The sequence below is a fragment of the Dioscorea cayenensis genome, chromosome 9, assembly GCF_009730915.1.
Source record: "Dioscorea cayenensis subsp. rotundata cultivar TDr96_F1 chromosome 9, TDr96_F1_v2_PseudoChromosome.rev07_lg8_w22 25.fasta, whole genome shotgun sequence".
In the NCBI taxonomy this organism is placed as follows: domain Eukaryota; kingdom Viridiplantae; phylum Streptophyta; class Magnoliopsida; order Dioscoreales; family Dioscoreaceae; genus Dioscorea; species Dioscorea cayenensis.
In genome coordinates, this window is record NC_052479.1 from 30,820,561 (window position 1) to 30,834,230 (window position 13,670).

At 35.2% G+C, this 13,670-nt stretch overlaps 4 protein-coding genes across 9 annotated transcripts; 2 read left to right on the top strand and 2 right to left on the bottom strand.

The window, feature by feature from the left end:
* Positions 1–566: 566 nt before the first annotated feature.
* Positions 567–1,658, top strand: LOC120268390 (auxin-responsive protein SAUR50-like). The gene has a single exon (XM_039275822.1). It carries the CDS (start codon positions 619–621, stop codon positions 1,084–1,086), a length of 468 nt encoding a protein of 155 aa, XP_039131756.1. The 5' UTR covers positions 567–618; the 3' UTR covers positions 1,087–1,658.
* A 2,242-nt stretch (positions 1,659–3,900) lies between these two features.
* LOC120268388 lies at positions 3,901–6,282 on the top strand. Its single transcript, XM_039275821.1, has 3 exons — positions 3,901–4,094; positions 5,095–5,320; positions 5,692–6,282. The coding sequence occupies exons 1-3, from the start codon at positions 4,032–4,034 to the stop codon at positions 6,087–6,089; spliced, it is 687 nt and encodes a 228-aa protein (XP_039131755.1). The 5' UTR covers positions 3,901–4,031; the 3' UTR covers positions 6,090–6,282.
* Positions 6,283–6,392: 110 nt separating this feature from the next.
* On the bottom strand, positions 6,393–10,630 carry LOC120268387 (ethanolamine-phosphate cytidylyltransferase-like). Of its 6 annotated transcripts, none has more exons than XR_005538928.1 (11): positions 10,562–10,620; positions 10,386–10,483; positions 9,570–9,987; positions 9,027–9,262; positions 8,520–8,698; positions 8,281–8,352; positions 7,739–7,806; positions 7,328–7,445; positions 7,166–7,236; positions 6,965–7,087; positions 6,393–6,836 (listed from the first exon to the last, which is right to left on the bottom strand). XR_005538928.1 is itself a non-coding variant. In XM_039275819.1 (11 exons), exons 3-11 carry the CDS (start codon positions 9,929–9,931, stop codon positions 6,765–6,767), a joined length of 1,290 nt encoding a protein of 429 aa, XP_039131753.1. In that variant the 5' UTR covers positions 9,932–9,987; positions 10,157–10,160; positions 10,559–10,623; the 3' UTR covers positions 6,393–6,764. The 6 variants fall into 6 exon arrangements, 5 of the variants coding, with proteins under 5 accessions (XP_039131753.1, XP_039131752.1, XP_039131750.1 ...); XM_039275819.1 differs by lacking the exon at positions 10,386–10,483 and adding an exon at positions 10,157–10,160 and having other exon boundaries at positions 7,166–7,225; positions 10,559–10,623; XM_039275818.1 differs by having other exon boundaries at positions 7,166–7,225; positions 10,458–10,483; positions 10,562–10,621.
* Positions 10,631–12,567: 1,937 nt separating this feature from the next.
* Positions 12,568–13,482, bottom strand: LOC120268689 (agamous-like MADS-box protein AGL80). Its single transcript, XM_039275980.1, has 2 exons — positions 13,113–13,482; positions 12,568–12,869 (listed from the first exon to the last, which is right to left on the bottom strand). The coding sequence occupies exons 1-2, from the start codon at positions 13,480–13,482 to the stop codon at positions 12,568–12,570; spliced, it is 672 nt and encodes a 223-aa protein (XP_039131914.1).
* Positions 13,483–13,670: the final 188 nt, after the last annotated feature.

Genomic DNA, 13,670 nt, shown 5'->3' on the forward strand with positions numbered 1-13,670 from the left:
ATGAAGTTGGCTCAACTGTCAAATGATTGGCAGAAATCAATGTGTAGTGGTTTAGTAAATCAGGCAAACAAAATACAAGACTTGATCACATGCAAGTCATCTCTCTGCAGCCAACTGCCATGTTCTCTCAAGGACCAAGATCTAATTAAAAACAAGTTGCATAAACAAAACATGGTTAGATTAATAAGAAGATAATATAATATATATATATATATATATGTTGATGAACAGGGTGCAAAACCTCTGTTTTTATGAGATCAAATGGTTTTGTGCAAACATTGTCAGTAAAATGTAGAAGAATCACAAGCTGCATTTCCCCATAAAATCCACAGAAACCAAGAATCTGAGTGACTGCTATACACACCCAATTGATCTTGTTATTTTGATTACTGAGGCAATTATAGCTGCAGAGAAACAAAAAGTTCAAGTGAATGGATGACCGACCGACTCACTGAATTAATTATGAAAAAATACATTAAAGAATGAATTGGATTAGAAAAAATATATAACAAACAGAAAAAATAAATAAATAAACAAATCATTAAGCAAATGATTCCAGCAGGGCCTTTAAATTCTGCAGAACAAGAGTCACAGACCATCACAAGCACATATACATTGATGGATAGTGATAACAAAGGAAACAACAAGATCACAGAAATAGTTAGGCTGCAGCAAATGCTGAAGAAGTGGAAGAAGCTTGCAGTTTCGCCAAAGAACAACAGCAAGAAGAGCATCAAGTTCCTAAAGAAGACACTTTCCTTCTCGGAAACCTCTTCGTCGTCTTCATCATCTTCACTCTCTGCTGATGTGCCCAAGGGATTCCTTGCTGTGTGTGTGGGAGAAGAGATGAGGAGGTTTGTGATTCCGACTGATTACTTGAGCCACAGAGCCTTTGGAGTGCTGCTGAGAGAAGCAGAGGAGGAGTTTGGTTTCCAACAAGAAGGTGTTTTGAGGATACCCTGTGAAGTCTCTGTGTTTGAGAGAATACTGAAGGTGGTGGAGAAGAACAAGGAAGGCTTTTTCTATTGCTCTGGAGAGGCAGACTTTGCTTATGCACATCGCCCTCCAAAACCAATCTGCAGATAAATATATTTATATATATAATATATTAATGATATTTTTCACCAAGCCCTCAAATCAAATATCTTCTTGTTGTTGTTGTAGTTCTTCTTCTTCTTCTTCTTCTTCTTCTTCTTCTTCTTCTTCTTCTTTGTGAGGACTGATGAGATTAAGTTAATGAGCTTTTTTGTATAAGTAGCAGTAGATGATGGTGATCCTGATCCGTGTTTATGTTATGGATCCTAAATTCCTAATCTACAATGTATAAACTTTTTTCTTTTACTTCTTTTCAATTCTGTGGTTACTCTGTCACTTGTTTGAATCAACTATACATCAATGAATCCATAAGCCCAAAATAAAACACATTCAGGAGTTCCAGAGTACTTTAAATATATAAATATATATACTTACAACATATATATAATATCCATGAATGAAGAATCTTGAGAGTGCATTACATGTATGATGGCATCAGAAATGCAATTTGGCTAAGATAATTAATAGCAGTTAAAGTAGCCAGAGAGATTGTTGTGGTTCTGGTTGTGGATTGAATGGTGTTCTATCTCCTCTGAATGCTCAACGGATTGTTAGACTCTCAATGCATTGTGTTAGATAGGATTGACAAGACGAAGCAGTAAAAGTTGGCCACTTTTATAAAACATGCATCTCTACTCGTCTCATCACGCTCATCAACGGATATGAATTTGTGGACCACTTTGTGACTTCACTGTCGTTTGTTCTTTTTATTTTTGGCAATCTCTCTCGTTATATGGAGCCAACCACGCTTCATCTCTAACTTTCCAATCAGTCTTAATCTCAGAGAATGTCTTTTTGAACACAATCTCTTTGATAGCTTTAATTTGCCAACACTTGGCAGCACAACTCACCATCAAACCCAGCCTTGATTTTTCTACTTGCAGCACTACAACCCCCTTATCAATAATGGAGAATCCCTCCACGGTCAATTTTTTCTTTCTTTTATTAGGTCTTTAAGTAGTTTATTTTTATGTTCTACTTCATATGTCTGATTTGATTTTTTATTTATTTTTTTTTTTTTGAAAAAATAAGCAATAAGCACTACCAAAGTGTGTGCATCAGCCAAGAATTGAATATTCGCCCTCACCTGAAGATGCGCGTTCAAATTACAAACCCAAACACACAATTAAAGATATGTTACTATCACTACATCCAATGAGACTTGAACTACTAAGAACTTTTTGAATGCCTCACACTAATACCTTTTATAAAGAGTTAATATAGCTAGGTTATGAACTCTTTGGCTCAATTTTATTTTATTTTTTTATTTTTTTATTTTTTTATTTTTACGAAAGCAGCAAGCACCGGGCCATAAGAGGGTGTCAAGAGATATACAGGTATGGTGGTGCACCAGATACAGTAGTTAAATGACCCCTTAGAAATTTATTTAGTCGGTCCGACGTCACAGGGACAATTAAAGTCCTACCATATGCACGTCCAAAAGATATTTCAAGAACCAAACTGAGTTAATAAATACCCTCTGTTATACAATCCTGGAAGGGAGAAATAACAATCTCATAAACAGTATTGCTACAGTATTCATACAGTATACTATAAAAATTTGATCCTGGGTCTGTCCATACACAATACTTCAACAGTATTAACAACCCAGGAATTCGACCCTAGGAATTTATTCAATCAATTGATCATTGTTATCTTATCTTTTTTATATGCCTTATATTAGTTCTTCTCATTGGTAAAATAAGTGAATAAAAAAAAAAAATCAATCTCATAAACATACGAAACTGTAGTTTAGCAATTATACATACCACAATATTTATAAATATCTATAGATGGGAAAAAAATATAGTTTAGATAACCAAATGGCCTTTAATCTAGTAGTATAAGTATTGGCCCTACTCATGCCAAGAATTCCAATATGTGGGAGCAAGTTGGTAGCTTAGTGAAAGCATATGGGTGGATTATTATTGCCCCTGTGACTATTATTGCATTTGTCATATATATATATATATGAGGATATGTCAACTCTGGAACGTCCCGTGTGAGAAAAAGTTGAGATAAAAAGATACAGGGATAAACTGGTATATAAATAGTGCCCAAAATATGCTCTTGTTCAGCAGTTGAGTCATTGAGGTATGTTTGTTTTTTTTTTATATAAATTTTCACTATTATCATACTTTTTACTATTCATTACACTGTATAAGCTACAATGGTTCAACATTGTAACATTGTTGTAAAAAAGATGGTCGTTCGATTTCGATCTAATGACTGAAAAAAGAACGTTCGTAAATGCACCTTCTCTATGTATATAATTTAGATTTTTCAAATAAAATAATCAATACATCAAAACTAATTTGTTCAAGTGGTTATTAACTAAAAACATTAATATATGTCCTTTATATGACATGTGGAGTGGTGAGGGTTTGAATCCTCCACTCACGTGTGCCTCACGAATTAAGGATACATTCGAAACAATGACTCACACATGGTGGAGTGTGGCTTTTGTAAAAAAAAACAAATAAAAAAATAAAAAAAATCAATAATAAATTTTAACAAACTTGCCCAACACATCCAAATAAACATATGTAAATTATATCTTACTATACTAAATTATATCTATTATCCTATCTAATATATATTTTCTTGGTTTATCTTTTTTTTAAAAAAAAAATCCAAGTAAAAAAATATTTTCCAAAAATTAAAATAAATAAATAAACAGTGGGTTTCATTACAGCCATAAAATTTCAATTAATCAGTCCTTAATTACGTATTTAGAATCAGGATTTCCATAATTTGAGATATTTAAATCAGGATTTCCATAATTTAAATTTTCCCGTCGGTTCCGATTTTTGTCTTTTTTTTCCTTCTTTCTCTGCTGGTTCGCGCGCTCGAGCTCCTCCGTCAACGAGTGTGTTCCCGCTAAGGATTGATTAGGGTTAGGGTTAGGGTTAGGGTTTTCGGTCGATTGGGTGTGAATGGAGGGGAAGAGGAAGTACTCTGAAGGAATCCCCGATTGCCCCAAAAGAATCAGGCTGCTGGTGAACATCTCTTTTCTTTTCTTTCCTATCTCTCTTTTTGTATCTATATTTATTTGACGAAAATTATCTCGTATTTCTTAGAAGTTAGATCACATTATTTTTGTACAATTTGGTTGTTCTTTGGTGTTGGATGGGTAACCCTAGTTTCACCTTTCATTCCTTCTTTGATTCATCGTCTGAATAATATTTTTTTGGCTAGCCCTAGCTTAATATGTCAGTTTTTCATGATCTATTTTTCTCAATTAGTGTTTTTGTTTTTTTAAAACTAAATTTGGAATTGAAAGAGGAAGCCACTGTCTACAATGACCGGAAAATCAGAAAGTGGTTGAATTATAGAATGAGGCTGATGTTGTTTTGTTTACTGAATTGTGTTAGATTAGGGCAACTTGAAACAAGTTGAATTTTGTCTCCTGGTTGGCATGTTAAAACTAGTTTTGAGCTTCATAATCTCTTTTTGTATGTTTGGCTCTCGTTACAACAATGGGAAAAATAATAAGTAGAAATTTTTTTGAGAGAAAAGAAATGTCGGAACTTTCTAAGACTAACATACACTGATCATGGCATCAGCATAACAAAAATTTAGTGCATAATAAGAAATCTTGTCTGCATCATCAGATACCCTTTTATATATATATATATATATATATTTTGGTTGCTTTGCATCAGTCTTTTGCTTCCATGTGGCATCATGCTGATTAAAGAAACTATTTTGGAGATATTTATGTTTCTTTGTGATTAGAATCTTGAATGTGATCTCCCTTTAATCAGTATTACTCTTTCTGGCTTGATTGCCCTGGATGGGCTGTTCTCCCTTTAATCAGTATTACTCTTTCTGGCTTGATTGCCCTGGATGGGCTGTTCTCCCTTTAATCAGTATTACTCTTTCTGGCTTGATTGCCCTGGATGGGCTGTTCTTTAACTTATGTTTTGTTCTGCTGTTACTGGTGGTAATGCTTGTGTTTTAATGGTGAATTGTCTTCAACTAATCTATGCTTGACAGCGGTCATGGCTACCTTCCATCATAGAAGAAGAAGAAGGACTTAGAATGAATGCAGACTCTCAAGAAGCAGTTTCTGGGAAGACTGAAACAATTCTTGCTGCCCCATCAAATGAAGATAAAGAACTTGTTCTGTATGAAGCAGTAGAGGAGCCGCTACTTCAGCCTTCAACAAATTTATCAAATATCTCTCTGATAGTCAGCCCTGAACTGATAGCCAGTCTCAAAAGTAAGCAATTGTTTGTTTATTTTTAACCTCTTCCAGAACCAGGTTTTTTTTATATATTTTTTAATTCTTGTGCAAATGCTTCTTTTTTTTTTTCTGCTGACCATGGGTCTTATCTGTAGTTATTGTGCATGTTCCTTCCAAGTTTTTGCATGCATAAACACCACCTTCAAATGTTTGATTTCTTCATTCTATCCATTCGTGAGGACACTCGTCAACTTCTATTTATTTCTAATTATCAAATAAATGAGACCACTGTTTGATCACTGAGGTTTCCGCTGCGACATTTCACAATTTTCATGAACAAATATTACTAGTTTTCTTTTCAAGATTTTAGCAGTCAAAGCTTTTCTGATAATATAGATTGTTCTCAGGTCGACCGTTTTGGCCCCAAAATCCATACCCAACGGTTGTGTCAGGAGTGCAAATTGGTAATACATCATATAGTGATAAAACATGTGGAGCCATCATTCCTTGGATGCCATCAAATGCTCTTGCCATCAAACCTCCTATAACTATGAGTGAGGAGAGCAGCAAGGTGCAGTTACCTGGGTCTATTGTCAGCCCTGAATCAAGGGGTGAGGCATTGGAAGACCCGATGGAGACTGAAGAAGGGGAAGATGCAACAATGGAAGTCGAAGAAGATAGAGAGCAATTGGCTTCTCTTGACTTAGATGGCAAAGGTTTGCAGCAGCAATGGCAGCAACAACAATGTATGCCACCTCAGCTCCAACAAACCACATTACCTGCCATCTTGTGGTCACATCAATGACAATGCTGCTGCGCAGTCCTTACAGTTTAGTGTGGTTTTTATAGAAATTGTATAAAAACTAACAATTGCAAGCTTAGTCCTTTTCATAAATGTTTCAGTGCAAGCGGTTTTTCCAGGATAAGGACATGGTAGGCTACTGATGTTTGTAAATTCAAGATTTACGGCAAAACTTTTAGCTAGTAATGTTTTGGCTACGTTTCTCTTAATGGATTGTAGTTTGCAACTAATAAAATTGAAATGGTGATTGCTGGAAACCTTCCAAAGATAAATCAAGAGCTAGGACAAGCTCACACGCTTCTGATGTTGGATATAAATGAACATTTATATCAATCTAGGAAGGTAGCCCTGTTACATTTAAGTGTACAACAACTAACATTTCAGGATGCATCCTCGTCGAGGGAACTATTTCATTGTTACGCATTTTCACTCACATACGTGAGCGCGCGCACATACACAAAAGGGAAAAAAATTATGAAGGTTTGGTTTCTCTGTATAGTGGTTACAGGCTAGAAGAATCAAATCCGTATAAGCAACTTCTTCGGCAAAATGCATATTCAACTACTTCCGAGAAGAGGGAAACAGCGTCTTGAAGGGAAGCACAGAACAGATTATTTTTCAGTTCCCACTCAAATCTACACTAAATTGCACTTGCTTTCATACTTTGTGATTGTATACTCAGTCTCCTGTCACAAATTTCTTCTCTGCATAGTATCTGTCTTCACTTTCTTTCTTTTTCAGGTTCCGTTTCTGCATAGATTGACATGAGCAAGGTTCATAACAATGACATTTAACACAAGAACATGCCTGATAAGTTTGATCATGAAGAGAAAACAAATTTAATATAAAGTAAAGGTGTGGGCCAATATGGTATGCACCTCGTAAGCCTCATAGTTGTCGATGATCCTGCTCTCTACTGATGTAGAAGTTATATTACTTGGACTTGTAATCATCTGGAAAATCCCCATGCTTCTAGCGATGGCATAAGGATCAAATTCACACTGTCATAGGCCCAATTAACTTCTTAAATACAATGATATAATCATTCAATAAAATTAGATAAATCAAAAGGTGCTCACACGACGATTGTTTTCAGCGATTGTCCCATGAACAACCAATGATATGTTGAAGGTAGCAATCTGCTCAAAATCTGACATGAATAAGATCTATGTTGATAGACATGCGCAGTAAGTTCTTATCAAATGGAATGAAACAGAACTATAGTTACAAGTTAGACCCACCATGTCTTTTGTAACTTCCCAAGGTGCACCAATAATGACTTCATCAACATATCGGCAACCAAGCACACTAAGACTACGCTCATGAAGGTGCATGATAGGATGAGATCCTCTGCGCTCACTAAAGGCAAACAAAATACAATGCCTGTTTGTTATAGTTTGAAACTGCCATAGAACTCATATATATATATATATATCTATTGATATTACCCTAGATTCCGTAAATCTTAGTTTGTTTTCTCCGGCTATTCTTTCTTATTTGGATAAAAGTTTACATCAAGGGAAGATAGGAATCAACAGAGATTAAATATCAATTCTATCATTTAATGCAAGAAAGAAATAATCGGCAAATAATGGTGGGGCAATGTCGTTCATCATTCAAGCACCACGAAGGACAAATGTCAACTTAAATACCTCACTGTTTGATCACTGTATATTCCTACAAGCAGAAAATCTCCAAGCTGTCTAGCACTTCTTAGGATCTGCAAACACATAGTAGTCCAAGTCATTACTCATCATGAAAATTTATGAAGAATCAAAATAGAGGCAGAATTAGTTCAAGCAATAAAAGAGAGATAATAGATCCTAAAGAGATAATTATTAAGATGTCAAAAGTATCTTCTAGTTATATGAAAAGACCGTGAAATAATACTTGAGCATTACCAGATTGAGGAGGGTAAAATACATGTAAAATTTGAAGAGATTTTGTTCCAGGACAGTGTCATTTTCACCACTTATACTAAATCAGAGAAATCATGTGCTTGACAATAATAGACATAAAATAGGACCAAACATAAACCAAGATAATGCATTAATATAATAACTAAAAGCAGATGGTGCAGGCTTCTTACATCAAATTTATGTAGAAACCTATTTTAGAGTCAAGGGAAAGGAAATTATCATCCCATATTAAACATGATGTAATTAATGAGTTTAAAACATTTAAAAGGATGTACCTCAACATGGCCAGCATGAAAGAGATCAAACGCACCATCAATGTATACTACACGAGCACCTGGTTCAGGCCCCTGAATATAAATGGAAGTGTTCAAAATATTCATAATAATAGTGAGCAATATACGCAGCAGTTAATGAGAGTAAAATACCCAAGTCATCTGATTAAGAACACTTCAATATATGATGCCAATATCTTCTTAAGAAAATATCATGGCCATCACAAACTGAGAATAAGTACCTTCCCATTTGAAAATTGAACTATTCTCCGGGATGTAGGTAAGAAGTGAGAAAGCTGGGGACCAATAGGAAGATTCTTTCCTGCCTGCAATTTATCTGTATTATTATGATGTTGATGAATGGCCGTAGTATTTTGACTCATATTCGCATCTGCAGCTCTCAATGAAGATAAAATCCTGCCTAAAAGAAGGGGATCACATAGTTAGTTTGCTTAATGGATCAACAGGATGTGTTATCATGCATGATCCAGGAAGGTAATATATCAACAGGCAGATAGGAGTTCCTGACAACTGAAGTAAAAGACATTCATTTGGCAACTTAAAAAATGAAGGTAGATTACATATTACGATGTGAGAACTCCAATCAGGCAGTACTTCTAAAAAGAAAAGGAGAGAAAATACAGTGAATATTAATTACATGCACTGCATTCCAATAAGGTTCTAGCAAATAAAGGATGAATCAATTGGTGATAATAAAAGTTTCAACGTGAAGGGGTGAACAGCACTACCTACAATGTCGGTGCTGGAGACACCTTCTGTTCTCTTGATTTGCTTGTAACGTCCTGCCCTCTTTGCTAGTCCATAAGCATCAGTTCCATCGGGAAGTAAGCATGGATCATCCCCGTGAATAATGTAATCGATTTTGTATTCATTAAAGAGAGTGTTCAAAAAATTTTCATTGATGTCATAAGGGGTATTGACAATAACCTCATCCACCCACTTGAGCCCACGAACAAGAATCAGCCTAAAAAAGTCTTGTAACATATCAGATATTGCACAATCTTTGAGAAAATCATAAACAACAAAAGACACACTCATGTCACCTATTACAATCACCACTTCTTTCTAAGGCAGCAGGTGATACATCATCATGCAGATAAATCAACTGAACTCTTCAGTCAGTTACAAGCACAAACATGATTTAAATCTTCAAGGTTGGAAAAAAAAAAATAAATAAGACTCAAAATGAAGCATATATTTTATGAGCATCAAGAGAATATATATATATATATATATATATGATGCTTATTTGACAGGAATTGTTTCATTACCTCTCCTCCATGGACAATACAGGAGGGCCCTTGTTTGCCACAATCTCTTCATCACTTGCAACTCCAACAACCAGAACATCTCCCAAAGACTTAGCCTGTCGCAATGCATTTGCATGGCCATAATGCATAAGATCAAAGCAGCCATCCATATAAACCCTTACAGGTCTCTTCCTTCTCTTGTATAAAATCCCCAGATCAGGCCAATGGTATGGGGAGGAACAAGGTATGCCAATTCCACCAAAATAGCCAGTTGATAGTCCAATAATGGCAGCGGCAATCATAATACCACCAAGCCCGAACAATTGAGGATACAAAATCCCATCCCATATCCAATGAACAGTCTCAAATTCTACAGAATTCATTCTTAAACCGTCCAGGACTAGGAGTATTAACAACAGGATAAAAGCTTTCTGTACATCTGTCCACAAAAAGGTACACTGAGTGACTACCATTATTCTATTCTGACCAGGAGAAAAATCAATGATAAAGGAACAACATCTAAATGATCCCAGAACGAACAAACAAACCCTGATCTAAACAAGAGATGCAGTTATATCATGGGGGAAAAAAACATGAGGATCACAAACAGAACAACCAAACAAAACCCCGCAAAATGAATCCAAATTGCATTAAACTCAATCAATTAAAGAAAAGTTTTCAAAAGATTCTAATAATTTAAAACAAAAAATGTTAGTTTGTGAACTAAAAAAAAAACTACAAGGAGGACAACAAAGATGGAGGAGAATGATCCCAAGTTCAGCAAAGAGAATCCACATTGAGACTTGTAAACAAAGAAAAGTTATGATGAAAACAAACCAGGAAGCATAACTGCAGAGAAAAAAAAGAAATCACAAACTTTTGGATCTGAACAATAGAAATCACCCGTACTGATTCAATCCAATTTGGCACAAAACCTAACAAGCAGATCAGCATGGAATGAGAAGAGTAGAAAAACAGAGCAAGGATTGAGAGAAAGGATGCGTTGGGCTTACAGAGACAGAGATGGAATCAAAACTCCACCTTTGCTTTGCTTTGCTTTGCTTTGGTTTCTGGAAGAGAGAGAGAGAGAAAATTAATAAATTAAAAAAAAGGCAAAAAGGAAGCTCCTCTTTGTAATTAATCGTCATCAACAACGTTTCACGGGGAAGGCGGGACCCGCTGGATTTTTGAAGTAGACAAAAATGTAGGTCCCACATTTTAAAAAAAAAGAGGGAATTGGATCTAGACCGTTGGATGGAGATCGAGTGGTTAATACAAAACCCGGGGATTTTGGAATGAGGACATGGCAGAGTTTTATTGGATAATGTTTAAATGCCAAAAATATATCAATCTAGAATGAATGTAGAGTAGCATTCTCAAGGTTGGATCACTCACCAAAGACCAACCAAACTGTATGACATGCTCACTTAGCCTAGTGTAGGTCACTCTTACTATCAGCTTAAGCAGTCTGTGTTTATTTATTTATTTATTTTTCTTGATTTTTCAGTGCCTCATCCCTCCCAATTCTTGTAATTTCTGAAGAGAAATTTATCTCAAATGAAATAATTACAATTAGAATTGCATATTTTTACTATAACATAATGACTTACAATAGAGAAATAAAAATTAATTTACATTAAATTGAGAATCAAATTAATTTATTTAAATTCCTTCACCATTTGCCTTTACATGGCTTGCCTCATTGTAAATATGACATGAAAAAACAATTGCAAGTTTCTTTTCTGAAGCCTCTCAAAATTTTTTGAGAATTTTTTTTTAAAAAAATCACACTGATATCCAAATAATGCATAAAAAAATTCATTCAAAAAAATACGCAAAATCTAAAAAAAAAAGTGATACTTCAACAATTAATTATCTTTTGACACTCATTTGTGTCTTTAAACCAAATAAAAACATAATGTAAAAATAAGCGATCTAACTTCAATTAAGTTAAGAATTTATTTAGTGTTTTAATTGACTTTAACACCTCTAGTGAGACTCAAAATTAAAATAATAGATGAATTGAATTACCAATTTACATTGTCGAGTAATAAATCAAATTGCCATAATAATTACGGTAAAGATAAAACAAAAACAATTGTTTTAATAGGAATGTAAAGATGTGGTTTTATATGTGCTTGACCGTTAAATCTATTAATTCTTACAGCATAAAAAGAGAATAAACAAGATCTATTTTACTTCTCATCGACACTATCATTATGCTACCTATTACATATTTATAATTTCTTCTTAAAGTCAATAAATTTTCACTAATTAAGTAACCACTTGACTTGATGTTATGAGGTGCAACTCGGTTAATTCAATAAAGTGAAGTAAAGATTTTATGGCTCCTGTAGAGGAGATGTGAGCGATCCCGGAGAGTCAGGAACCTATTAGGGATCTGGCTAATCATATCACTTCAGTTTGCACTATGCTAATTTTAGAAGAAAAAAAATGTTTTTTTCTATTTCTAAAGATCGTTGTTTGATGTTAACGATTTGCAGTTTTAAGTCTTTTTGAATTTACCGTTACTAGTGAATATTCGTTTTTTTTAAATTTACCGTTACTAGTGGATATTCGTTTTTTCATTAAAAAAAAAAAAGTAATCACTAAGTTTTTCAATCCGAAAATTTTTATCATGCACGGAAAAATAAGAAGAGGAACAATTAAAATAATACCCTTTTTATTTTAATTAATCTGTTCTTTTAAAAACAGTATGACCAATACTTCTGCAATGTTGATATATAATATCAAGTTGCGTTACAACATATAGAATAGCTTGAAAAAGCCATTTTTATGAAAAAAAAAAAAACAGGGGTAAAGAGACCATACCAGACCGAATGGTTTGAAGAAACCATTTTTATGAAAAAAGAAAAAAGTTAAAGAAACCATACCATACCGAATGGCTTGAAGAAGCCATCTTTATGAGAAAAAAAAAGAAGTAAAAAGACCAGACTAGAACGAATGGCTTGAAGAAGCCATTTTTATGAGAAAAAAGAAATAAAGAGACTAGACTAGACTATGGAGAGAAGAAGGAGTCGAGGAAGGGGTCAACATACTGGTCCTCATCATGACCAGCGTACTGGTTGTGTTGCATGGGGGCTGCAACGTTGGCTACATTCTCTTGAGCAACTTGATGACGATGAGGAGCAGGAGGAAGTAGAGGAGGAGGATTGATCATGTCATTAGGATGGTTGTTGTTCATGGTCATCATCATCATCATCGGGTTCACGTTCATGTACCAATCTGCAGGTGTTTGAACCATCTCTTGTTGTCCCATGACAGCAGAAGAAGCAGCAGCAGCAGCAGCAGGAAGAGGAGCTTGTAGTAGTAGTTGTTGTTGTTGATGATGATGATTATTATTATTATTATTGTTATTAACAGCAACAAGGGCAGCAGCAGCAGCATTAGCTTCAGCATCAGCATCAGCATCAGCATCAGCATGAATCATGGTAAGATGATTAAGCCTGTCCTCCATAAGCTTGGCTTTCTTTTCTAGCAGGCATGAAAGGGAGGTAACGTCTTCAATGGTGAGAGCATGCATGATCCTGCTGCCGTTGTTACCATCCAAGCCTTGCAGCATCAATAGCTTTGTCCTGGACTCCCTGTTGTCCTTCTCCAGCTTCTGCAACTGTTCTTGAGTCTTGCTGATGCGTTGACGCAGGAACCCTTCTTGATTCAGCATCTTCTTGCTCTTTTCCATCTCAGGGAGGCTCTTGAAGCTTGACAGCACACGCATGACCCTTTCAGGCTCTGGTGGCCAAACCTCCGGCCTGTACTCGTCTGGACTGTAGACGATGGCACAGGCCTTGACGTCACAGAGGACGCTCAGCTCTTTGGTCTTCTTCAGCATCCCCTTTCTTCTCTTCTTCAAGGTGGCTTTCCTTGCAGAGTCATTGGATATCCATGACAGCTTCACCTTCTTCCTCGCCATATATATATATATATATATCTTGCTATAGTATATACATACATATGTATATATACATACTAGCTTATTTATATTGATGATGATTTCACACCAATTGGGATGTCATTTAATAGGATGAAATTCAGAATTGGCAAGATATACTGGGCAATAATTGCCTCATAAAGGTACGTATGATTGCCTGATACTAAACA

Excerpts from the sequence above, each read along its gene's own strand:
- LOC120268689 (XM_039275980.1), bottom strand. The coding sequence starts at position 13,482 with ATGGCGAGGAAGAAGGTGAAGCTGTCATGGATATCCAATGACTCTGCA. Across the intron at positions 12,870-13,112 it reads GATGCTGCAAGGCTTGGATG|CTCCTCTTCCTGCTGCTGCT; the intron begins GTAACAACGGCA and ends TACTACTACAAG.
- LOC120268387 (XM_039275816.1), bottom strand. Across the intron at positions 7,446-7,738 it reads TACAGTGATCAAACAGTGAG|TGAGCGCAGAGGATCTCATC; the intron begins GTATTTAAGTTG and ends GTTTGCCTTTAG. Across the intron at positions 6,837-6,964 it reads ACAACTATGAGGCTTACGAG|AAACGGAACCTGAAAAAGAA; the intron begins GTGCATACCATA and ends CAATCTATGCAG.
- LOC120268388 (XM_039275821.1), top strand. The coding sequence starts at position 4,032 with ATGGAGGGGAAGAGGAAGTACTCTGAAGGAATCCCCGATTGCCCCAAA. Across the intron at positions 4,095-5,094 it reads CCAAAAGAATCAGGCTGCTG|CGGTCATGGCTACCTTCCAT; the intron begins GTGAACATCTCT and ends TATGCTTGACAG. Across the intron at positions 5,321-5,691 it reads ACTGATAGCCAGTCTCAAAA|GTCGACCGTTTTGGCCCCAA; the intron begins GTAAGCAATTGT and ends GATTGTTCTCAG.
- LOC120268390 (XM_039275822.1), top strand. The coding sequence starts at position 619 with ATGGATAGTGATAACAAAGGAAACAACAAGATCACAGAAATAGTTAGG.